The sequence below is a fragment of the Coffea eugenioides genome, chromosome 5 (assembly GCF_003713205.1).
Source record: "Coffea eugenioides isolate CCC68of chromosome 5, Ceug_1.0, whole genome shotgun sequence".
NCBI lineage: Eukaryota > Viridiplantae > Streptophyta > Magnoliopsida > Gentianales > Rubiaceae > Coffea > Coffea eugenioides.
Window position 1 is genome coordinate 29,487,240 of NC_040039.1, and position 26,324 is coordinate 29,513,563.

The 26,324-nt window shown below is 34.7% G+C and overlaps 1 protein-coding gene and 1 pseudogene across 6 annotated transcripts; both read right to left on the reverse strand.

Moving 5' to 3' along the window:
- Nucleotides 1-907: 907 nt before the first annotated feature.
- LOC113770623 (adenylosuccinate lyase-like) lies at nucleotides 908-13,531 on the reverse strand. 6 transcript variants are annotated; one of them, XM_027315140.1, is made up of 15 exons: nucleotides 13,219-13,531; nucleotides 11,974-12,038; nucleotides 11,524-11,591; nucleotides 11,160-11,254; nucleotides 10,022-10,080; nucleotides 7,778-8,124; nucleotides 7,404-7,556; nucleotides 5,983-6,198; nucleotides 5,597-5,779; nucleotides 5,149-5,370; nucleotides 4,651-4,767; nucleotides 4,347-4,490; nucleotides 3,980-4,081; nucleotides 3,009-3,077; nucleotides 908-1,409 (listed from the first exon to the last, which is right to left on the reverse strand). In XM_027315140.1, the coding sequence occupies exons 6-15, from the start codon at nucleotides 7,985-7,987 to the stop codon at nucleotides 1,176-1,178; spliced, it is 1,650 nt and encodes a 549-aa protein (XP_027170941.1). In that variant the 5' UTR covers nucleotides 7,988-8,124; nucleotides 10,022-10,080; nucleotides 11,160-11,254; nucleotides 11,524-11,591; nucleotides 11,974-12,038; nucleotides 13,219-13,531; the 3' UTR covers nucleotides 908-1,175. The 6 variants fall into 6 exon arrangements, with proteins under 6 accessions (XP_027170941.1, XP_027170942.1, XP_027170943.1 ...); XM_027315141.1 differs by lacking the exon at nucleotides 10,022-10,080 and adding an exon at nucleotides 10,325-10,380; XM_027315142.1 differs by lacking the exon at nucleotides 10,022-10,080 and having other exon boundaries at nucleotides 11,974-12,015.
- Nucleotides 13,532-19,258: 5,727 nt separating this feature from the next.
- On the reverse strand, nucleotides 19,259-26,112 carry LOC113771350 (annotated as a pseudogene).
- Between the last annotated feature and the right edge of the window lie 212 nt (nucleotides 26,113-26,324).

Below are 26,324 nucleotides of genomic sequence, written 5' to 3' on the forward strand. Positions count from 1 at the left end.
TCCTTTCTTTTGTAGAAGCACAAAGTGGGGTTGAGCTGCCTTTATGACCCCACAACCGACATATCAAGGCTTTCTGCGCTTAATAAAGAGATAACCGAGTATGGACATGCATCCCCTTTCTGAGACAGCCTCCACTAAAACTAAGAACTGAAAACACGATTTTGGTAATTTGCTAGCAGCATGATAGTATGTACTCTGGATAGCTCTTGCACAAAAGATTGGCGGTTTTTGGTTCGGTGCCTGGGCTTGTTTTTTGAAATTTGGACTGTTTGCTTTGAAATTTGAAAATTTAGTGTGTTTGAGTGTGTGAAACGCTTTTTTGCTCTCACACCGGAGAGAGGGTCTCTACTAGAGAGGGAAAGCTCTCACTTTAGAGAGGGATCCCATTAACTCTTTCTCATTATAGCATTTTTGTAGCATAGAAAAAAGTCTATAGTATAAGAATCAATTTTCAAAAGTAATTATACACGGTGATGGTCCAAAATCTTTGCTCATGTGACTAGCAACTTTTTTCACAATCCAAAACGCGATGAATCAACTACCAGGCATTCCCACTTAGGCTATAATCGAATTGAGAATTTAACAAATATTTTAAAATTAACTTGTTAAATACTCGATTCGAGATCAATTTTCAACGAACTCAAGTTCAATTAAAATTCATTTATAGTTTTAAATTGAATTCAAACTTGTAGATATTCGACTTGTTAAAACTTGATCCGATTCGAATAATTTTTAATTTTTAAAATATTTGTATATTTTATGTAAAATTATATATGCATTATTTTATTATTTAGATATTATATATGTAATAGTGATAATTTAATATTAAAAATTGAAAAATTAAATAAAATTTTCGAGTCTCAAATTGAGCTCGAATTGGGCTCAAATTTGAACTTAAAATTTCAACTCAAGCTCGAACTATGAAAAGTTCAATTACAATTCTCTTTACAAGAGAATGCAAAAGAAAGTTCACATCTTGGGTAAGTGCATATTGAGGAAAGAAAAAAGCCTATTTTACACAACTCTCGTGCCAAAATTTCAAGAAAAGTGCTTAGTAGTCCCTCGATTTGATTAGTAGAAATGAAAAAAAACAAATGTGTATGAAATAATTTCTCACAACTTAGCTGTGAAGTCGAAGCAAATCAGCACTAAATTTCACCCTACTTCCCCACTCCTTAGGAGAACCTAACCCCATTCACTAAATTTATGGCTGTCTTTATGTTTTTTGCCAATTCAGCCGCTGCTCCAACATAAGTTTGGGGTGTTAAATTCAAGAGCATCATCTTTGCATCTCCTGGTATATCCAGGTTCTTAATAAATTCTCTCATGCTCCCTTGGGTCACCGCTCTTCCTCTTGTTACCTCCTTCAGTTTTTCATAAGGCTCTGGGACACCATATCTTCGCATGACCTAAAGACCAAACCAAAAAGATTATCATGTGAGTCGATTCTACAAAAGCAATAAAGTTAACTGAAGACAGTGAAATGAAAACCATCCACAATCTGAAGAAACAGTAAACAGTCAGCCATTCAAAACTGCAGTGAGTTCAAAAGGTACCAAATTAATTGTGAATTAGTCACTTAAATGCTAGAAAAATTCCTCCCCACTGCCACCTTAGACCATTTCTTGTTAGGGGAAAATATCTGGATCACTTCCAAACGATAGGGACTTGTCTCTAGTACTTAATCCAACCCTCTACAGATTATCTGTTTGCCTCCACATCACGGTATCAACCTATTCAACCACCTAGCTAGGCCTTCTCTCTCGAGACCAACCCACATTCACCCCTTACCCATATAAACCTCCCCAATCTTCTTCCTCTATCGAATCTTACAGGTCATCACTTCTTCAGTATTCTAGCTCTATCCATCTTGCCCAAATGAACACCCAGACAATGACTTCCAAACCCAGCACTTCGCATGTAAAAATCAAACTACAAATCAGATTAAACTTAGTGTTTACTCATCTGTGTTAAGCATACCCTGAACCAAGTAAAAGAAGAACTTAAAAAATGAAAGACACTTCCACAAATCCTTCAGGTCTCTATATGTTAGTGAAGAGGGAGTTCCCTGCTTTTCTATTACATGTCGGTGTTCTAGAGGGTGCATAATATTTTGGGCTCGTGTGTCATGAAAGTAAAATTGAACAACTGAGTGCAAGTTCATCATTGGCAGCTTTTAGGAGTGTGCTTTTATCGTCTATGTAAAGAGCTCAGGAATCCTCTTACTAGATAAACTATTGGACTTATTCTGCTCTCAGAAATTACTCAAATTTAGCAGAGAATCCTGTTGCTGTAGAAAGGCAAGTTCTTCCTTCCTCAGAGGGATGGAAGGCAGCTGTCAATGTGTTTTTAGTGTGTTCTACGTAGTTCAGTCTTTTATGTTTATTTATATAAAGAACTAAAATTTTCCTTTCCAAATCTTCCTTAAGTTGTCTTCTTCATTTTCTTCCTTTTGCTTGCACTCTTCCTAGTTTGAAAAACTGCGAGTCAATCAATTATATGTTATAGCTCAAAGCAATTAAAAGAGTTCCTATAAATATTTTTCCTTTCAGGTAGACAATAACCATAGCCATGAAGACAGTACAGGAGTCCCTATTAGTTGACCTCAGGGAAAATGATCTAATTATATAGTTCTTTTTCAAATCTGAAGGTGTTAACAGTTATATAGAACTCATTAAAGATGTCTGAATGTAATAAGAAATTAAATTCGTACTAGAATCTTTCCCGTTAACTCTTTTGCCCATTTAACTTGGGATCTTTCCATCACAGACATTATAAGACTTTGTCAAGTTATATACCAACATCTTGCTAGGAGGAGAAATTATGGGACTAAAACTACACAGTTTTTCTGCCCAGCATGCCAAATAATACCAACATCTCATCAATATGCCAAGTTACTGAGTACCAACTCCTCAAACATGCAACAAAGAAAGTAGACACCAAGTAACTGAAAGCACAAATTCAATATCAATTTATTTAGAAGATATCAAATGAAGATATTCACGCACAGTTTGTATTGGTTCTGCAAGCACCTCCCACGTGTGGTCCAAGTCTTCACTCAGGGAAGCTTCATTGACCTACAATAAAACAAAACCAGCCAAATTAGAAGCAACAAAAATGATGCCCAATTACCAGTTTTGCAAAGTTCTTAATATTTAAATAAAGATAAAACTGCTTTGGTTCTTTCATCTGAGAAAAGAAAAAATAGAAAAAGAAAATATATGGAAAAGAGTACATGGCTTCCTTCTAGAATGGATTCGTCAGGGGAAAAGACACAGTGAATTTGCCACAAGAAGCTATTATTCCAGTATTGTCAGAAATGCATTTCTAGTACAGATGTTAGATGCATTAGAGGCCACCAATTGCCAGCTGAGGTAGCCGACAAAAATCAACAAACTACAACTTTTTAGAATAATAAAAATAAAACTTTTTAGCAGGGTTTGATTGCGAAGGAAGAATGGAAGAAAACAAGGAATAGAGACACTGATAATCAAAGCATCAAACCAAGATGACACATATCCATGGCCTATATCCGATTCTCAAACAACTTTCGCCTTCTGATAAGCCCTAGCTAAAATACTAAAGCAACCCAACATTTTTCAATAAACTATGTTCTACAATTGGCCTGTGAAAGCCACCACAAAGACTACTCTAACTGAAGACCCTAAGAATCTTACCATGCTATTCCCTCTGAACTAGTAATCATGAAAAACCAATTACTGAGAAAACTGATTGAGCAACTTCACAAAGTATAAAGCTTACTAACAACTATTCCCTGTGAATAGATCCCAAGACATCATCTCTTTGACTAGTTATTCCCCCTTCATTTCCTAATCAGCCATACCACACCAATGAAGCAACATGAGCATGAGACTACTAATTCCACACAAGCATCTTTCTTATATACAATACTCAACATTCAATACCCCTCTGGTACTCATATTTCTTGACCATCAATGAGAGAACTATTGTAGAATACCTGAAGCTTCCCAATGCCCATTAATGTATTCCTGTAGGCTAGCAGAGAATGTCCTAAACCTACACCCATGTTTCTCAGAACAGTAGAATCAGTCAAGTCCCTCTGCAAATGACAAGCACAGAAATCAATAAGTAACTTTAAACAGAAAAAAGTGCAACTACAAAAATAAAGCACAAGCCAAAGTAATTACACATACATATCAAGCACAACCTTGGGATCTATCTAAAACAGTGTCTAATCAACTTTGTTTAAATTGAGTAACAACATCCCTAGCCAGGGTAAAAACTTCCAAGTACAATGATGAAATGGATATTTGCATAGAGCTGAAGATGACACAATTGAGAAGGAAAAAATATTGCACATTTACCTGCCAGCGTGAAATAGGTAACTTCATGCTTAAATGGGACAACCCTGCATTAGCCACTCCAAGATTTCCTTCGCTATTTTCAAAATCAATTGGGTTAACCTTGTGAGGCATTGTAGAAGACCCAATCTCACCAGCTTTAGTTATCTGCTCAAAAGCATGTACAAACACCAATCTTTCATCAAGAGACAACATGTATGTAAACATGAAACACGTGTACATATATATAAATGAGAAAAGTGTTCATATAAGAACATAGACAAAAATTGAAAACAAAAGATTTAAAACAACAAAAAACAGCACTGACCTGCTTGAAGTAACCTAAAGAGACATATCCCCAGATGTCTCTATCAAAATCAACTAGAATGTTGTTGAACTGGATTATAGAATGAAAAAGTTTGCCCATGTAGTCATGAGGTTCAATCTGCATTGCAGAATAATTAAATCAAAACCATGAAGTATCGAATAGTATCATTATGTCAAAGACATAAACCATGATACTTATTTTCATGAAATTGTCATCAAACCAGAAGATCATTCATTGGGAACCAGTATTAAAACTTTCAAATGAGGCAAGACCAATTGGTAATTCTAATAGTGAAGTGGCAACTCAAAGCACTGGGTGGCCTAATGCATGACTCAAATACCTCTGAAGAATAAGCTTCTAAATCTGCCAAAACCAAGCCTTAGGATCAAACATGACAAGGATCCCATAATATATTTTAATAAACTAGTCAAGGACAAAAAATAAGGGACAGGAAATGAGAAAATTTGAGCCAGAACATGATTAGTTTAGGAAAAGTACTTGCGGCACATAGGGATTGAAATCAATTCCAAGAGATGTCACAAATTCCTCCGCAACTTGCGGCCAATTGATATCAGGATACGCCACAAGATGTGCATTATAGTTTCCAACAGCACCAGCAAACTTCCCAAGTATTTTAACTTTTGAAATATCCCGCTTTTCCCAACTTAACCTGAATGCGAAAATTGCCATTTCCTTTCCCAAGGTTGTAGGTGAAGCTGGCTGCAAAGAAATGGCAGATGTGAACAATTCATTCGAGTTTTCAGCTGTTTGAAAAGTAAAGAATCAGAAACAGATCCAGCAATAAGTGTCATAAAATATATTGGAGATTCATTGTGCCTTAAAAGGGTAGAATAACTCAGGTTGCATTCCCACGCCCAATCCCCGAACCCCCTCAGGCTCAAAGAAAAAAAAATTAAAATAATAAGAAAGAACAAGTGATTGTTACCTGTCCATGGGTGCGAGAAAGCATAGGAATGTGAGCATTTTCCATAGCCATGTCACTTATGGCTGAAATCACTTCATCCATAGCAGGTAACATCACCATAGAAAGAGCTTCTTTCAGCATAAGTGCATGAGCAAGATTGTTAATGTCTTCAGACGTACAGGCAAAGTGGAAAAACTCGAGCACCTAGACAAGCGACAAGAAAAATACTGAACATATGCAAACCATGCACAGATATTATTTTGGGTTCCATAATTCTTTGGAAACATCATGCAGGGAAATCAAAAGAACTGAGAGTCCTAATGAGGCCATCATGTCATGTCTATAGAATAGAGTAGAAGGAAGGATGACATTTCCATTCAGCTAACATCAAGGTTCCAAACTGACACCTTTCCTATCTCTGGGTGTGACTGGCACCTTTGCTTCAAAAAGTATTCCACTGCCTTAACATCATGGTTAGTCACTTTCTCAATTTTCTTGACTTCCATGGCATCATCCAAGCTAAATCCATCAATCAAGCCTTGCAGATAAGTCTCAGCATCTTTAGAGAAGCTTGGAACCTCAGGAATTTCAGGAACTTGAGAAAGTTTTAACAACCATTTCACCTACAAAAAAAAGGGTTTCTGGCTATGATTTTGTTTGAAATTCATAAAGGCAGAGATGACAGCAAGGCAAAGAAAGAAATAAAGGACATGAAACACTCATGATCATTGGTGAGATGTTAAAGTGTTAAAACTGCTCATCCAAATTCAAAGAATAAGCATGATCAAGTTAGCATGAGAATTAGAGTTGCAAAGTAATTTATTAGATTGGCACAGTAAACTTGGAAGTGTGTACATAGCTCACCTCACCATATTCACACACAATATATATGACTGAAGAGAAAAGGGTCCCCTCTAAGAGATCTCTGCTCGTGAACTGAGACATTTATCCCACCACATAGATAAACCAACACACTTTGCCAACAGCCCTCGTACAGATCTCAAGTTAGGATGGCCAGAATTTCATGTCATGCCACATTTGCAGATACAGGAAGTAAAACTCCTCTGTGGATTGGTAGATGACAATTTATGTTTTGGACACCACTCGACATGATAAAAACCACAAATCGATAATACTATCCAGATCCAGCGCTATCTAACATCATTCCACCATTGCAGTCTCCATCAACATACAGAGTGTAATATAATATGACAAACTAATCTCTCTTTTTCCTTGTTAGAATATTTCGGCTGCATGATCAATAACTGTTTAAGTTTCAAATTCAGATTTCTAGAGAAAATTTGGTACTTTCCTTCCTCATAACAGCATTTTGTGGTAGGAATCACTACTACTCTTAAAATTCCCGAAGTAAAGCTTCAGCAGCCAAATTCAGCATGACTAACAACACAAGGATCAAATTTTAATAATTCCATTTCCTTCCAATCTTACAGAATTGTCAGACAGACTAAAATAAAACTTCCAGCAAAAGCCAAAAAAAGATTCAAAAAAGAAAAATATGATTTCTGTGCTCTGAAGTTCAAAATCAAGATAGTATAGAAAGTAAAGCTCCAAAAAATTTAAAGTAAGTCATGTCATGTATCTGCTAGTCCACCCATTTTGCCCTTTTTCCTCTTACTTTATTTGAAGCCAACACTAATTAGATAAGTTACTTCCAACCAGAATGTGAAATCAGGTGACCAACAATTTTCATTATGCTCTGAAAACTCAAACAGTACATTCCAGATGGTTTGCAGCAAGAATTATCTATAAGTCAGGGAAGCAATTTAGCAATATTACCAGTTAAAGAATTGCAGTATTAGAAACATACCTCAACTAAAACCCTAAAGCGAATTAAACCATATTCACTCATAAAAAAAGCTAGCTCCTTGACCTTAGCCCAATAACGTCCATCAAGAGGACACAGAGCTGTTAAGCTTGAGAGCTTTAAATCATGTGAATCATCAGCAGACATCTTCCTTCCCTATAAAAAAAATTCACAAAAACCCAATAAAATTTCACTAACGAAACCCCATAATAAGAACACAAAAATTTATTTGAAAAAAAAAATTCCAAGTTCCACCTGCCCTTTTTAAAAAAAAACACACACACAAAAGAACTGTAATTGCAACAAGGAAGAAGTTAAATAAACATGATGTTATCAAAGTTTCATCAAATTAGAAAAGAAAAAAAAGTAGCCATTACTTTTTCTACAGCTTTGGTACTGCTCTCTTTTGCAGCAGCTTTGCAGCAGCAGTTTTTGAGTGTGTGAAATGAAGCATTTGAGAGGTGGGGAGGACGGTGATGGTAGGGAAAATGGAGGTTTAAGGTTTGATAATTGCAGATTGGATTGCAATACGGCACTGCTTGGCAATGAATACGAGATACCACCCTAAAACTAGCCTCCACTTCCATCGGGCCAGACTTCTTCCCTGAATGAAATGACTAAGGGGATGCTTGGTTGAAGCTTCAGAATCGTAATTGTAATTGGAATTATCCTAGGTGAGTTGCCCTCACGCAACGCATGAGGCTGCCCTGATCTTGATGCTATGCTGCAATGTAGTAGCACAAAGACGATAAGATGATAATTTTCAGGCTTGCCCAGAAATGTCCAATTATTCAAATTGGGATATTAAATATAAAAGTTACATAAAGGTGCACCAAAATCTTTGCAATTATTTTTTGCAATTTTATTAAGCAATGAAGAGAAGCCACAATTTCAACCAGGTTGCTAAAGGACAGAGTCATTTTTGTTTTGCTGACTAATTGGACAGCAATGGCAATGTCATTAGTTTGAAACTAATACATCACCGCATAATGCTGCCTTACATTGTCTATGTACACCAAAAATGTGTTGCTCATGAACAAATTCAACAGGAATTTATAAACAACACTAAAATATGTTGGGCCAGAAATCCATATAATTGTAAAATATAGGAATGGCTGCAGAATAGCAAGAGATATAGGACTCAAAACGATAAGGATTGGAGAATTGTATGTGCTTTCTTGTCTATGATAAGATAAACAAGCCATTATCTCATACTTAGAATCTTCTCAACACAACATATGCCATTTAATTTTTGTACCAGCAACTCTTAGCATCATAGAAAATAAACATAAAATCTTATAGACTAAAAAGAGAGAGGGAAGAACACCCCAAAACAAAAAACTAAGTAAGATTAATTAAATAACAAAAAGTTAATTGAGATTAAGCATTACAGACTCAGATTGTTCGCAATCTAAGCACAATAATAGTAGAAAGGTCCACAAGTGCAATAGCATGGCAGTTCCATTTTTTTTTTTCAATCCAACCAAATCAAACTAACTTTCACTAAATATGATAACTCAAGCCAATCCCCTGGGAACAAAATCAACAAAAAATGTAATGAAAGAACCATACTCTAGCAAAAGAAAAAGGACAAGCAAGATTTATGTAAAGACATGAGCAAAGGACATCAATTATACCTGTTTATTTTGTGACAAAACGGTGTCTTCAGAGTTCAAACTATTGTTTTATCAAATGGAATAAAAAAGTAAAGCTCACTACATTGACAAAATATACATCCAGTCTAACATGAAAACTTCATGAAGAAATGTCATTGAAGTTGGCAATATCAAACTACATCCCCTAATAAACAACTAAAAAGTTGTGAAATTTGCTTGATTGATGGCTTGATTGATGTTCTTTAAGGATCATCATCATCACAAATACAAGCTTAAAAAATAGCTTCATTACCAGTGGCACTGGTAACTAACCAGGTTGGCATTCCCAACCGAAATAAATTTCAACAAAAGACAAACTACAAATTGCCTAAGAAAACTAATTAGTTTATTTTCCTTGCCAATATTGAGTTCATAAACAAAAGAAAAGCAAATCTTGCAACCCATCAATAAGATTGACAAATAACCAAAATCTAAAAAACAAGGCTAACATCTATAGACAAAGGGAATGAGCAAAACTACAAGTTGAACAGCAAATGTACAACGAATAATATGGCAGAGTTGAATTCTGGAAAGAGTAAATTGAACTTTAGGTCCTGGCAGTGTATGATTCCCAAAAGAAAAACTCGAAACAGTAAAAATGGAATAAGTAAAGCAAGAAAGTAAAAGAAAATAAATTTGGATCTAAAGGAAATAGGATGCCATCACAAATTTTCATCTTCACTTTTCTAAAGACTAATAACAGGGTTAAGAGAGCAGAAAGCTACAGTAACTGCAGGTGGAGAAATCTGTTCACACACAAAAAAGGGCATTAAAACATACCGTCATGGCTTAATGAAGAAAAGTAACCTCTTTTATTTTTTCTTCCTTCATCTAACAAAGACTTAGAATAAACAACACTGGCAAGAGCAAATTTATTAGGAAAAAAAGGAAAACGAAACCTTGGATCTGCACTAAACAAATTAACATTTTTTTTGTTCAAAAAAAAAGCCCCTAAATAAAATTCACCTTGAGAAAACAACTTCTACAATCCTTTTCTACTATGGTGCAAATCTTAATATCTCAACCTGTAACAAACATTTGGAATTTAGTAGAAAATAAAGATAGTTATAATTCTTATGTTACACCATGAAATCTGGCATAGCATATGTAAGATCACAAAAGGAAGTAAAACAATAGGAACGAAGCACTAAGCACCTGAATGTTTTTTCAAAGTTTTACATCTAGATCACACTCAATGTAATTAGTCATCTCTACAGAAGGAAATTGAACCTGAGAAAGTACCTTAAAGTAAAAGCCTTTAACACTTACTAAGTCATTCAAGCCAAGTGTGTTTCTCATTCAGGTTTTAACTTCCTAAGCTTGTCCTGCATGACAGTACCATGTGCTTTGAATGAAAGTCTTATGTACTTTATTCAGTAATGGACAAAGTCAAAAGGAACATGTTGGGCTTCCAGTGGGTCCAAATAAAGAAATTGAGGTAATTAGGTATGAGCCCCTTGATTACTAACTCATACTATTAGCCAGATAGCATTTTGAATATCCTATGTTCTTTTTCGATGAATCTATTTACTGGAAAGAGTTCATCTTTTTTTTTTCAGATAAACCCTAATAAATTCATCCTCTTCATACAAAAGCAATTGCAAGACAAAAAGAAAAAATTCAAAGGATTTGAGAGTTGAGATAAAGAAATCAAAAGAACAACATTATTATCAGCCAAAAAAAGGAAAAATTAAAAAAAAAATTCAAAAGAATGTATCCCTGGAGAACAGAAAATAATGATGTTGTCATCTTTCTTCGTGCAAAGGCAATAACATAAAAATGCAAAATCAGATAAACAAAAAATCGGTGACACAAAAATACTTTCTTGAGATGCAAAAGATTTAACGAACAAAGGTCTTATTAATTGAAAAAAAAAAAAAAAAGAAACCATGGGTCATTAAATCTAATAAACATAATCCACCAGTTGAAGGATGAGGGATAAATCACAAAAGGGACCATAACTCTCAACTTCGGGCTAAATCTACCTCAATAATACCTCAAACATAAGCCAAATATTCAAAAAAAAAGAAAGCACAAAACGAACTTATTAGCTTGGCATTGAAATGTACCAAAACACAATTAAGTACAAGAGAGAGCAACAGACCTTCTCTAATTTATACAGAAAGATCAGCACTGAGAATTGTGAGGATGGCAATTCTAAAGGACATGAAAATCAGGATTGTCGTCCAATACCCTCTCCTGCAACAAAAATTGAAAAAAAAACTGTTTATCATTTAAAATCAAAACATTTGAAGATGAGGGCGTAAAAAATATTCAAAATAAGACTCACCTGAATAAAATTTCTACAAGCTCCAAAAACCTATCACTGTTCTTTAATAATCAACAGAAACTTAATCATTTTCTCATAATCAACAGAAACTTAATCGACAGAGATATCTACTAATTATTAGCATACACGCACATCCATTTGACTAAGATATTTTTCTAAATAAAGTGTAACAGCTTACCTGTCCAAAGCTGAACTATGCTAAAAGTCCAAGGCTTAGACCGACTGGTACTAAACGAACCATTACCCCTATAAAATTCAACCCGAAAGTGAACAACAATAAATAGGAGGAAAAATAAATTGTTCATATGCAAAACGGAAACAAATGAGAAAAAAAGAAGGTTATAAAATGTTACACAAAAATAATCAAATAATCACCAAGTTTTTAGCCAAAGACATTGTGCTAAAATTTGAACAACCCATGAATCCAAAACAACCAAAAAATACACCAAGCAATTTTCCCATACAGAATGGAAAATCACATAAACTTGTATAGGTGCTGTAGATGGCCAGGAAAAAAAGGACAAATAAGTAACATGAGAACTATTAAAAATGCGTGCAAAAAATAAAAAATAATAGTGAAAAACCCGATATCTGGAAGACTGAAACTCAAAGAAGCAAAATCACATACAATTTTTCTTGGTAATGATCTTCTCTTGACAGCCTCTGTCTCCTAAGAAAGCATAGATAGAAAATCTGGCATAGTACATGTGAAATTTTAGATGGTAACCAAGAGCAAACGTTGAGGAAAAAAATCAAGAAATATTGAAAGGAAATAAAACTAAGAGGCAATAAAGAACGTGAAGTCTAGAGTTAGATTCTTCAAACTTCCTTGTTTTTGGATTTAATTCTTTCAACCGTACTCTTTGTTCGGGAGAGCGAGAAGGGATCGGCCAGAGAGGCAGACGGCGGCTCTCTGGGATTTGGAGGAGGGGATGTCGTGATAGGGGCTGTGCGTGTGTGGGGGGTAATTTTGCCAATTCAAATAACTAAAACTACTAAATCAAGAAAACCAAAAAGGTTAATTTTTTGGTGTTTAGCTGATAAGAGTACTAATTTGCTATTCCGGGTACAAAATGCTGTACTTATGGTGCATTTACTGTTTTATCTCGTGCACAGCTGATTTGCCATTAGGGGTGGCAATGGGGCGGGGGTGGGGCAGGGGATCCTTCCCCCGTCCCCCGCCCCATTGTCAAATAACTCCCCCCATCCCCCGGCCCCGCCCTGTTTCCCCCGCGGTCCCCCGCTAGAAGAAAGTGCCATCAACAAAAAAAGGAAACCACTGGTTCAGTGAAATGCCTCTGAGCCTTTTCTCGTTTGGCAGCGAAATTTGGCAGTGAAATGCAAGCAGAAAATTAACGGAAAATCTGAGAAAGAGCGGCAAGAGATAAGAAAAAATATCCCACTACACCACAGCCCACAGGAATAATGATGTAAGAAAAACTATAATGTATCCTCGCGCAAAAGAAGTCGACAGGAAAATCAGTGCTTTCCACAGAAATGCTCTTCTAACTTGCTACTAGACCAGAAATTCAGTTCACTTGCGATACCCAACCCTCCCATCCAACCCACACAATCATGCGCAAGCTGCTGCAACTATTACGATCAGTAAGCAAGAAATATTAGCATTACAAACAAAAGACCTACAACACCTAGTCGTCACAGCAGCTAGCCACAGGCAAATGAAATGCGATAACCCCAATAATTCAAGTTAATTAGCCAGCCCAAAAGCTTTGATTTAACGAATATTGATTGGAAACTCAAAAACCTAGAACCAGAAACAGAGACAGACCCGTTCGCTCCTAATTATCAAACAATTTAAGCGCACAAGGAAAACAAAGACGAAGATATCAGCAAGAAAAAGATGAAGATTTACCTCCGATCACTTGCCGGCCAAATTCATCCTCGCTCGATCTGGGATTCTGGGTTGGGTAAAATTTTAGGAGGATTTAGACAGAGAGGATGGGTTTAGTTGAGTAGTGATTACAACTGAGGGGAATGGGAGGCGACAGCGGTGGCTGCGAAGGAGGGAACGAAACCGGTGAAAACGAGGGAGCACCTGTGGTAAATTTCATCGGTTAATCACAGAAAGGTTATAAGTTCCTCGCAAAATCATTGGTCGAGACAAACAAAATGTGCGTTGAACGGCAGTCAAAGGCAGACGAACAAAGGTGCGGCAGATGACCAGCTTTGGCCTTTGTAAATTGTAAGTGAGCCTTTGTAAATTGTAAGTGGAGGTGTAGGTTTAGGAAACTTAGGTTTGTTTGGACAACAAATTATTTGGTCAAATATATTTGCTTACATCATCATTACAATTTCCAATACACCTTTTTATTTTTTCAATTACCTTTTTATCTTACATACATCACATCACAAAAAGTGTTACAGTAAAAATATCTCAAATAATTTACAATCCAAACAAAATGTAGGATTGTTTTATATATATATATATATATATATATTATGCAGGGACAGCGCAGTGTATGTTGCCCCATCCCCTGTCCCGTTTTAAGACGGGAGGAAATATTTTGCTCCCGCTCCCGCTCCCGCTCCCGCCCCCGCTCTGCCCATTCCCGCCTCATTTCTATTCTAGTGGGTGCTCGTCTCTATTGCCATCCCTATTTGTTATAGTACAAAAAAATAGCTACATATTTTGTATTTACAAATAATTAAACTACTAAATAGAGATTTTTTTAAAAAAATATAGTGCATTCCTTTTTAACTGAGGGCGCAACTTTGCTAGTATTTGGCAATACAAAATTGTTTATAATCTATGTATATGCTTTTATCAAGTAAAAAAAAGGTCTAAATATGTTATAAACTTTATTTTTTAGAGCAATTAGTTATGATAAAAGCTTCCAATTAAAACGATGTCTTAATTTTATGAGTTTCAATACCTAAGCTAGGGATGACAAGTTTTTTCAATCAGCGTAATACATTCTCTATTTGAATAACATTACAATTTTGCTTTTGAGATTGCAAAAGTAGAGGCCAAAGTTTTACAATTTGTCAGGAAAACTTGTTCTTGACAATACATTTACTTTTATCAAGTAAAATTTGTTAGAACATTTTCCTTTTCATACAATTGCTTGGTGCAAAATATTTTTGAATGGTAAAAGATTGAGTAGGTTTGCAAATTTGAATACTCAAATTAATTTATCCAAAAAATAAGTAATTATTTTTTCAACTCATAATTTCTTGGTCATAGAGAGTCACTATACAACTGTTCCCTAATACAAAATGGCATGCTAACAGTCACTTACTTTTATTTAATAAAAGTGGTCCAAATTTTTATTTTCATTTTCAAACAAATTCTTAGCAAAAAAAAAAAGAAAGAAAGAAGTTCTTAAATAGAGAAATATACACTAATTAGCAGGTACAGATAATTGAAGGTATTAAATTGTGAAAGAAAAGTTATTTTCTTTAGGATAAGAAAAGTTATTTTCTTTAGTTGAGTGCATTCCATTTTTGGTGGTGCTATAATTTTTTGGATTAATCTTCTATGTAGTAAAGGTGTATGCATTGTCAAACTAGATGCATGATAACTAATTTAATTTTGAATTTGAAATCCAAATTTTTCATGTGTCATGCATCCAACTATATTAGTGTATACATGATTAGTGTATATAGTATTGTAATTTTTTTACTATCGGTAGTGAAAATGGATTATTGCCAATATATTTCTTTTTTTATCAAGTAAAATTCTTGGAGCGCATCAAAATTTCATTACTATGTGAATGGTTCGCTAAAAAGCCTTTCAAATAGCTATAGATACAAATAAAAAATTGTTAAATCAAGAAATAATATTACTTTTTTCTGTAATATATTCCTTAAAAATGAAAATAAAATTAAGTAAATAGTCTGAACTGTTCTAATTTTTATTTTTTATGCAATTGGTTAGTTTAAAAAATCTCAAGTAGCCAAAGATACAATAATTTGGGGTGTGCAAATAAACTTTTAAATAGACTGAGGAAAAGGTTGTTTCCCCCCTATTGAGTGCATTCCTTTCTAATAAAAGAATAACTTTGCAATTCAGCAACACAAAAATAGCTTCCAGTTAGTATATTTACTTTTGTCAAGTAAATATGATTTAAACGATTCTAATCTTTATTTTCATACAATTTGTAGTGGACACGGCTTCTAATTAAAATGATATACTAATTTTATGGGTACAAAAAATCACATTGTGAAATTGACGAATGAAAAGTTATTTATATAGTGCACAGTTGTAGTGCATCCCTTATTTGAAAAACAATACAATTTTGCTATTCAATATGGGAAAAAGACTTCATATTCAAACATTGACTTTTATCAATCTTTATCAAGTAAACATTACCCAAATCATTTTAATTTTTTTTATTGTACAATAATTAGTGACAGATAAAAGTAATTTTGTGAGTACGCATGATTGAAACTGTTGAAACCACTCCGATGATTAGAGGAGAGCTCTTAGAATTCTTTTCGCTGCCGGATTCAAGGTTTGAAAAAAAATTAGTACATATAATTGAACGGCTGACAAGAAAGAAAGATCCATTGTTTAATGAGGCCATATGTTGCAATTAGGCAATAAAACTTTTTCTTACATCCATTGGGATGTGGGACGGGTGCGAGCAAGCTTTAGGATGAGGTAGAATTTAGATTGGAAATCATGGAGTTCCAAAGTTTCCACCTGATTGTTATGGTTTGCTTCCTCTTGACCAAAGTTCCACAAAAAAAAAGGCTTTTTTCACTTGTTTGTTGGGAAACTTACGAAACAAATAAAAATAAAAATCCCTAATTATGGAGATTGAGGGAATTAATTACATAATAATACAGAAGAATAATAAGAATCCAATAATAATAACTAATTAATATCTCAAACCATAAAGAAATTTCAAGAATTATTTGTATAACCTTCTCATCTACTACTCAAAATACCCTCCAACTATGTGATATAGTCCTATTTATCACTAATTTTGACTTTTAATTAGGAAATAACCTAATGAATCACCAATTAAGAAAATTATACAAATTTGACTCAAATAAAAGCTTTAGGGATTAAATAGGAATATGGTGTACTTTTTCCGCCCAAAGTTGTAATAATGCATGAAAGTTTTAAACCTTGTTTGATAATCTAATTCAACATTTAAAATTTTCATATTTTAATATGTTCAATCGCATTTAATAACAAAAAAAAAGAACATCTAAATTAATTAAGTAGTATTGAATTTTTTAGGCAAAACTTGCTCCAAAATATAAGTTACTTAACGTAATATAGACTCAAATTAAATATATCAAATTTAGTACTTAACAATTTAATAACAGTTTAAGTTATTCAAATTTTAATATTTTTAGAGGTATTGAATAACAAAAAATAAAACATCTAAATTAAATGAGTAACATTGAATTTTTTTGGCACAATTTACGTCAAAAAATAATTAATGAACTATTCATTTATCAATAACTTAATATGCATTAACTCAAATATATCAAATTTAAAACTTAATGATTGAATAACTTAAAATATTGGGAAAGAATTTAGATTTCAAACTTTTAAACTTGTCAATTACCCTTACACTCTTCTCCAAATCCTTTAATCCACTCGTAACCAAGAGGCGAAATCCAACACTCAACAAATACATCGCCATGCATCACTACCAAATTTAATTATTTACGCAAACACATTTAGTAATGCGAGGCAATGGTAGATTTTATTCAAATTTAATATCTCAAACAAGAGGAATCTATTTTCTAGAGTTTTTGTAAAAAATTTCGTCAAGCTTTTGTAAAAGAATGTACTGTAGTGATTTGATGTACGTGAGATAAAGATGATTGAAAAATTTATTCATAAAAAACATTAAAAATTTTTTTTTTTAGAGAAAATTAGCTTTCCAAACAAGGTAGACTCTCTGACTTTGAGGCCAAAGTCCTCCATTGCATATATTTGGACATTCCTAGCAAAACACATTGCCTGATCCCTGCAAATCATACATATAAAGCTGACATTGATAGCAATTAGCATCGGAGTAAATTTAATTTTGTCCATCAAACCTAGGATTAATGTCTCCAATACTCGTACTAAAGATTCTTCTACATTTAGCAGAGCTAAATAACTCTAAATGATGATTAGGACATATATGCTGGAGGTATGCCTACTTTTAAATTTGTTTTTTCCTACTTTTAAACTTCTAATTCTTGCGAGAATTTGAACCTAAGATTTCTAATTCTTGAGATCTCAACCTTAACCACGAGACCATAGCCACCTCCGTGCTCTGCTCGTAGGTATGCCTAATGGTAATAGTTCATCATCTTAAGAGTGTTTGCGTAAGTGTAGCTTGAAAATGACACAAAAAGCTTCCAAATCCTGCATTGGCAATTAAGATGAGACAAATGAGAATACACGAAAGATTATTGAAGCCAGTTAGAGGGAAAAAAAGAATAACATTAAATGTAAATATACCCAAAAAAAATATCTTCTAAGGAAAATCATGTAAGATCTTGCAAGGAAAAAAAGATATTAATCTGTTCTACCTCCAATTAGATGTGAACTAGTTTATTTGGACCTCACGCGTTGCATGACGGTGCCCAGAAAGAGTATAATCCATGCAAGTATACATGGTCAAAAACTGTAATAATTCTCCAGGCATTCTCATCAAATTCTTTGAACACACAGATATGGTATCTTGTCTCAAGAAACTACCCAAAACTCCAGCATTTGTTCATGCCGTCAACATATAAACGTCAGATTTCAAACTCCAGCATTTCTTTTAGTGCATTAAAAGCATAAATGCACCATTGTCACTTCATGTATTGCCACACCGACTGATCTTGAAGATGACATGCTACAAACGATTGCAGTTGGTGCACAGGTAAAATCAGTATCAATACATGCTGGCACATGTACGGGCTTGTAGCATAGATGGAAGCAAATTGGGGTCATAAAGGAGCAAAACACAAACTTCAACAAATTTTATTCACAAAAAGTCACTTTAGAGAATTATAATTACATACTTCGAGTAATTGATAAATGACATTTTGAACATGCATCACATATGTGGAGCACATGTATTACCAGTCACTTCATTATTTAATCCACAAATATCATATTGATCATGTTCATTATCTTCGCAACTATTAAGCATTCCTGAAACTACATTCCTTTGAGCTTCAACGGTGACAAGAGACCCTAAGGTAGGGGGTGAGACCACCCAACTAATAGCTTTCCAATCAAGCCTTTTAAAACAATTAGCATGTAGTAAGTGGTGTTATCAAACAACAGAAACATAGAGTATAAGGAAAATTTATCCTTTGACTTGAACTAAGTCATGCAAAATGACTATTACGTAAGAGGTTCAGTCCCTTGGAAGATGGGGAATGATGCAATCCTTTTAAGGAAAACTGGTTAAGAATGATAGTATATACCTGCAAAATTTCAAGCTACTATGCAGTTTCTTTTGATAGTTTGGCAAGTTCCATCCTAAATTTCGACTAATAAGAAAGCACTAAATGTGGGAGAAAGAGAAACAGCAAATAAACTGCAGAATGCAAATGAAATGCTGAAAACAGAGACAAAATTTCAAGTTTACCAAAATGCAATGGAAGAACTTCTTGGACTCATCGTTATGTCTGAAGGCCTCAAAAGCAGAAATCCAGCAAAAGATTAAAAACATATTTGGCTCTAAGGACACAAAATACTTGAACCCAACCAACCAAATAAGGCAGGCAAAGTAAAGAAGAAAGCAGCTTCCAAGGGTGGATAAAAATTTGACCGAAAATAATTAAGAACCTGACATAAGCATTATCTTCCAGGTTCAAATTTAGAGCATATAAACGATCAAAAATTTGTAATAAAAACTAATCCAAAAATCCAAAACAATAGGTACTTGAAAATAGTGTGTGCTGTGAAAACAAATACGCATTGGGGAATTGCCCCAAAATCACCCCAATGGCCTTATCTTCCCTACTATCAGTATTAGAGCAGTAATTGGACCCAGCAATAAATCAGAAATATACATGCAAAGAATGCTAGAAGAATCCAATGCGCATCTAAGAGCAGAAGAACAACTGGAAAAGCCTGAAACCTGGTATAATTTAAATGCCATAACAAAAGGATAAACATAAATGAATCAATTAGAAAGAAAAAAGAGTTTTGCCAGAGGTGAGAAAACACAAACTTGGCCATCTCACATTCAATACGATTCTGAGCTTGAAGAACATGGAGATTTCAATGCTTCTTTATCTCCTGAAGCTTTATTCTTCTGTCAAAGCACTCATATGCACATTTGAAATAAGCTTGTTGCAATATCAAATACCCACAATTTGAACCATTTATAATCTCAATTACTTTAAGAACAATGAAGGAAAAAAGGGGGTAAAAAGAAACGAGTGCCAAAGAAGATGATTTGAAAGCTTCGAAAAGATTTTGGACAGAAGAGAGTTGGGACTAAGCAGCGGAGGAGTCAAATGGAGGGAAGACGGAACATGTATTTTGGAGGGTATTGGAATTTCTGTTTGACAATTGAAACATCTTGGGAGTATTGAGCTTTGTACACACCGATTGCTATCCATGTGGAGAGTCAAGCTTTTAATCGAATTGCCTCTAAATTTTCTGCATAATTCGGTTGGTTTTAGATTTCATAGATGATGGAGAAGTTCTTGGACTTATTTACGATAGGGTTGGAACAGAAGATGGAGAAACCAATCACACTGATGGATCTCAATCTAGCATCCAACTGTAGCATTATGAAAAGACGCAATAGCGAAGCCTACAAGCTCACATCAATAACTAGTTAAAAGGTAAAACTGGGAGATAAGGGTTAGCTAGTAAAATCACATTGCCACATCACCTACCAGCCGCACATCCCAACTCAGTCCTAGCTCCAACAAATCAAATGTTCACCTGATATTCCATATTTAGCCACCTAGTCCAGGTGTCCATAGGGGACCATGACTACTGTTCATAAGCCAACTCTCCTTTTTATTCCTTTTAGGATATAGTAGCACGCATACCATATCCATTGGTCGAGCCATTGCAGCAAAGACTGCATTTCTCTGTTTAGACATTGCCTGGCGAATAAAATGGACAGCCAAATATCTACTGGTCAACTGTGTTTGCGCAATATGTTGTTACTGACCTGGGTATTACAACAACAAAACCCATGATTTAAGGTTGTAGAAGCTATAGAAAATGAAACTAAAATAAAACGCCCCGTCGCTTCCTTAGGACAAATCTTAAGAGGAAAGTGAGAAACAGGAAGGCATTTACAACAAAAGGTCTAATAACAGATGGAGGACCTTGACAGACGCATGGTCAAATGCACAAGATGCTAAGATCACCAGTGTCCTGTTCAACTGGTGAGAATGAAAATAGCTGAATAGCTACAACTTGTATGTATGTTCATATGTTCCAAGTAACAAATAAAACACTTCCACACAGAAAATAAAAATATAGATTCTGCTGCCCAGCCACCACCAGCAAATCTAAACCTAATGACAGACTACTCCCAAATCCCATTCATCCCTAAGTCTCACACTCTATTTTCAAACTGCACCTCCCAGAAGCTAAGCATTAACAATGCAATAAAATCAGAAGAAAATGCATATGATCTAAGGTTCCAAGGGAAGCACACGTAAAAGATCAGACCAAGAGATAAAACCAACATCAATCCAAAATCATAGCAGGGAAAAAGAAGTGAAAGGGTGACTGTCTAGTGGATGGAAACAATTGTGATTGTGCATGGGAAGAAAAAGGAGGAATCAGGGAGGGCCAAGAGGCAACACTTCCACACAGAAAATAAAAATATAGATTCTGCTGCCCAGCCACCACCAGCAAATCTAAACCTAATGACAGACTACTCCCAAATCCCATTCATCCCTAAGTCTCACACTCTATTTTCAAACTGCACCTCCCAGAAGCTAAGCATTAACAATGCAATAAAATCAGAAGAAAATGCATATGATCTAAGGTTCCAAGGGAAGCACACGTAAAAGATCAGACCAAGAGATAAAACCAACATCAATCCAAAATCATAGCAGGGAAAAAGAAGTGAAAGGGTGACTGTCTAGTGGATGGAAACAATTGTGATTGTGCATGGGAAGAAAAAGGAGGAATCAGGGAGGGCCAAGAGGCAGGGCTGAAGGACATAGGGGAAAATAATAAATAGAAACATTTTGCAAGATGAGGTTTCCTGAAGGAAGTTAAGAGAGGAGGAGCAAAAATTCTTTCAAAATTGCATGTCATAATAACATACTTAACTACAAGACTAGGTCACTCTACTGTGACAAACAAGGCCTCTGATTCTATTCGCTATTCTTGGTACAACTAAGTCGTTGTTGGAGCAGCTCATGAATAATTTAACAACCATCAAAGAAATAAATTCTCCGCTACCACAAGAAAGATATTGTAACTTACAAGCTCCCAGGCTTCAACTTGCTGGGAAGAATTTTGCAAAAGCTTTCTGTTATAAAAAACCAAAATTCAGACTTCGTAATCAACAAATACATGGTTCTTATCTCCCAGAGAAAAACAGTGATTACATTACTGTGATTATGGTAATAGGACAAATAAGTCACGAGCTACTTAGCACTCCCTGATGTTGATCACAGTGATTACAATGACCAGAAACACCATAATTGTCAAAAGTTATTATCTGAGAAGCCAAAAGGAGAGTGAAATGAGTATTAATCTCTAGATAACTTAGAATTAACCATTCACATTACCAGGTACACTGGGGCACTCCTCAGCATGACAACGGATCATGCCACAAAATTTCACTAAGTAGTAAACAAGCTAGAAGTTAAGAAGTTGGCCAATAAAATAGATGAAAGCTTACCACATCAATGGCATTAGAATCAACTTCCTCCTTAATAATCGTTTCCAATAAGTTACAGTTCCAGACCTTGTGAAAACCATCCTACATGCAGAAGCCAATTCTATTAAATCTTTGGCATAATATGTCACAAGGAAAACAATAGACCAATATCAAATCCTCTAAAGATACTTCAGACAAGTACTTGCAGATCTGGGTGGTCCACAACCTTCACTTATGGGATGGCACCTGCAATGCATAAAATACTTCCAATCAGTTAGAAGACCAAAGCCCAAGTAAAATATCAACCATGGAACTGTACATCTAGATAGTATGTAGAATGCTAACATTAATCTGGTGACAATAGAAATCTGACATAGTACTACAGACCCCAAAAATAAAGTGGCTGGTATGGATGTAAGAGATCCCTAGTCTGGCCACCTAGCTACATACTGAGGCCAAAGTAATAGGATTTCCAATTCAACATCAAAATACCTTCAAGACAGCAGATGCTCGGTATAGCTCTTCTTTCTTGATGTTCCCAAAACCGTCTGCATTACCTACAAAAGGGACAACTTTTGAAACCTTTATATTGGAAAAACCAACTGCTGATGACAGTGTCAAGACTACTGAACTTCCAAGGCCATCTTATACAGAAGACTTGTTACCACATTAAAATAACTTCAAAATGGACTCAGACTACAGCCAATGTAATTAGAAAAATCATACAATTAGAAACATATACCCATCCCCATTATCAAGGAGACAAATCAATTAAAAATTTCTGCATCTGCAAGCTGCAACCTTTTGCACTGCAAAGCAATTGCCTGGTTCAGGACACGACCAGAAAATCATTCCCCATGTAGTAAGATTACACATCTAGTCAAATCAGAACTTTGTCTTTGCTAGTACACTCAGCCTTGTTTATCATTATATGCCTAGCCAGTTTAACCACCCTAACTGAAACATGAGCCATGGCAGAGGAGACAAAGGAAGTTTCTTGGCTCAATTAAATGTCCTAGCTATATAAGCAGCTAGGAAGTTACAAGTCTGTAGTAGTGCATTACCAGTTGACAAGCACAGAATATACACATCATGGCCCCTTGAAGTCAGGTAATTGATTTGTCGGCGAAAAGAACCTGCATAGATATTAAGTACTGTTACAAGCATATAGTAAACCCGCATTCTTGTGATTCTTAATATTTGAATAAAAAAGAAAGGAAACTATTCTATAAATTATACAAAGTATTAAACATTTGCTTTAAAAAAATTCCCTTGCAGTATTGCATTCCTTATTTAGGGAATGTTGCCAGCGTATAACCTAAACAAATTTTATACATGAGATCAAAGTCAGCCAATGCTCAGAATGTTCTCTACCATAAATTTATTCAGTGTAACGATTCAATCTCTATCATGTATCCAACAAACCATTTTCAACAAAGCACAAGTTTTTGGAAAGGAATAGCACTTTAAAATCTAGAGCATGCTACACAAATCCTATCCAACACAAGCTTGTAGTCCAAATAAAATAATTTCAGTGAAAAGTACAGCACAAGAATTTTGTTTCTCAACCTCACATTGTCTCGTCATCAGGGTGTGCAATAACCAACAAGACATTTTTCCTCGAAGGCACCCTAGAACCTAAAATTGCAAAAACCAAAACCAAGTATTAAAAGCTCACTCACTCCTCAAATACACAATAACTCAATGACACAGACAAACTATTTGTCTATGCTGAGAACCAACTCTTTACAGATTAAAAAGTGATCTTACTTCCATTATCATTCAGAAAGGTGGTCTTGGAATTTAAGGACGAACCCAAGTGTATTTTTGCCTAAAGAAACTGCCCAGAGTAATATCAACAAGCCAAAAATCGCCAGCCACACCATCTAGCAATTCTCCCAAGACAATGCAATTTCACCAAAAGGAGACTAAAAATGCCCAAAATTTCTAGTAGGAAAAGAGGTGGTCATTCTAAATATTCAGTCAAAATCAGCAATGCAGCTATCTGGTGTTTTTCATCTTAAATATATACCTAATTGGTAAAACCAAAAAATGGCATAAAACTGAAGATCGTTTGTCTGCCTTGGAGGTTGAGCGGGCCCCAAGTATTGGCTTTTTTGAATAGTGAAATTAAGTAGGGAAAGTATCTGAACGCAACTGTGCAATAAATGTAACTGTATGAATGAAAAATTTGTTGCATTAACACTGGTCAGAAAAATCCGAACAAAAAATGTAATATTTTCTTTTCTGTAAAACCACATTATATAATTAATTTGTTCTCTCTTTACTTTCCCTTATGCCCATTAAATAATAAAGAACCCAAGAAAGAAAAAAGAAAAGGAAAACTATTCAAAAATCACGCTACCTTTGCAAATAGTATACTAATTTACACCAATGTGGCTGAAATGGGCTTCCCATAATTCAAGAAAATTTCTTGCTTACCTATGATTAAAATACTCGAAAGTACTAACTAGCCAATAATGTGGCTGAAAGGTTTTGTAGCTAAGGACTAGAGTGTTCTTACAAGCCACATTCCATGATAAAAATGAAAAAGAAGGCAGCTAAGGCAAATGAAAAACCGGCAGGGCTTTTTTTGTCATAGGGGAAAGGGCACGGAGACGGAAATTAGGAGCATAAGAAAGTCAAACGGGCTACTGGTAATAACCTCCAAAATGGTTTCTTGAGTACGTTTTTTAGCTTGGCCTATAAGATCAACACCTTTCTGGATGGGAGTGTTTTTTAAAAATTAATTTTTTAAATATAATAAAAAATTTTAAAAAGTACTCTAAAAGATAATCTAAAAATTAGTTTAAATTTTTTTAAAATTTTAAAAAATATCTCAAAATATATTCTAGAAACTCTTCTATTCTTAAATATTCCAAAATATTTTCTGAAAATATCTCAAAATATAATCTAAAAACTCTGCTACAGTAAAAATTTTTAAAAACACCCAAAAAACAGCTAATCCAAACAAAGAAGCGGGTGTTCACTCTATAATCTAAGAATATTTTAGTCCTCATTGTAAAGGTTGGGACACTTTTGTTTGTTTTACAAGTGCCAGAGGAGAGGTTACATTGTGAGATAGAGTTAGTCAGTTGCTTGTTGTACTAATTTCCATATTTATGAATTCTCTACTGAAGAAAACCCAGAAAAAGAAAGTTCAATAAATTTCTTAAAAAATAATTTATATAAATATATATATATGCAAAATAAGACATGTAATGGACTAATTTAAAACTTTATATGATGAAAAGTTTAATATTTTCAAAGAACTCGAATTTTCACAAATAAAAATTTTTAATTATAAGTTGCAACGAATAAATTTCATTTCACTCTCAATTGTATCTATCAAAAAATAATCTTAAATCCAACCCAAAAATACCACAATATTCTCAAAATTATTCAAAATTCACGTCCATGGAAATTAGACATTGTGAGTTTAAATTTTTAATTCACGTTTTGAGATTTAGAGATTGCAACTTAAAAAAAAAAAAGAAGTTTGGAGTTTGGACTCTAGAGGAAGTCAGGAAAATATAAAATAGAGATGCAAATTTGATAAGAGACAAAAAATGAGTGGATATGGTATTTAATAATTAGTCTTTAGGGTTAAAAAAACTTATTCTTTTATATATCTATATTTTTTCAATTTAATAGACAAAAATAAAAAATTTGCTGGTTTAACGGTTCAATTCGGTTCGTAAGGTTCAAATGATTATTATCAATTTTTAAGTCCCGTCAATTCGAGGTATGAATCGGATCGAAGATATGGTCGGTTAGCGGTCCGATCGGTCGAAACCGACCAGTCCGGTTCAATTTTCAAAACAATGCAAAAAAGGCAACTGTGTAGTGCAACTTTTCAACAAAACTGCAGTAGCGCTGCTTAATTGCGGCAATATAGCCTCATGATGCCACACACAAAGTGCAGCCATAGGCCTGGCACAAGTGCTATATACTCATTCGCTACCCCTCTAGATACCCATTCTTATATGTAATGTAACAACCACGATGTGAGGAGCTAGAGTGTCATAAAAAGAGTTCAGCCTGGCAAATATGACTTTCAAATTTAAGTCGGCCAATAACAAAACTAAAATTTTGTGGATCTTTACTTTGGATTTAAGGTTCATGGGAACACCTTCCTGACACCAATTGGTTGGATGGGTGTTTTTTGTGGGTTTCCCGTAGATTACCTTCG

Excerpts from the sequence above, each read along its gene's own strand:
- LOC113770623 (XM_027315144.1), bottom strand. The coding sequence starts at position 7,987 with ATGGAAGTGGAGGCTAGTTTTAGGGTGGTATCTCGTATTCATTGCCAA. Across the intron at positions 4,768-5,148 it reads TCAATCCCTATGTGCCGCAA|ATTGAACCTCATGACTACAT; the intron begins GTACTTTTCCTA and ends TCTGCAATGCAG. Across the intron at positions 3,078-3,979 it reads TGGGCATTGGGAAGCTTCAG|GTCAATGAAGCTTCCCTGAG; the intron begins GTATTCTACAAT and ends GTTTTATTGTAG.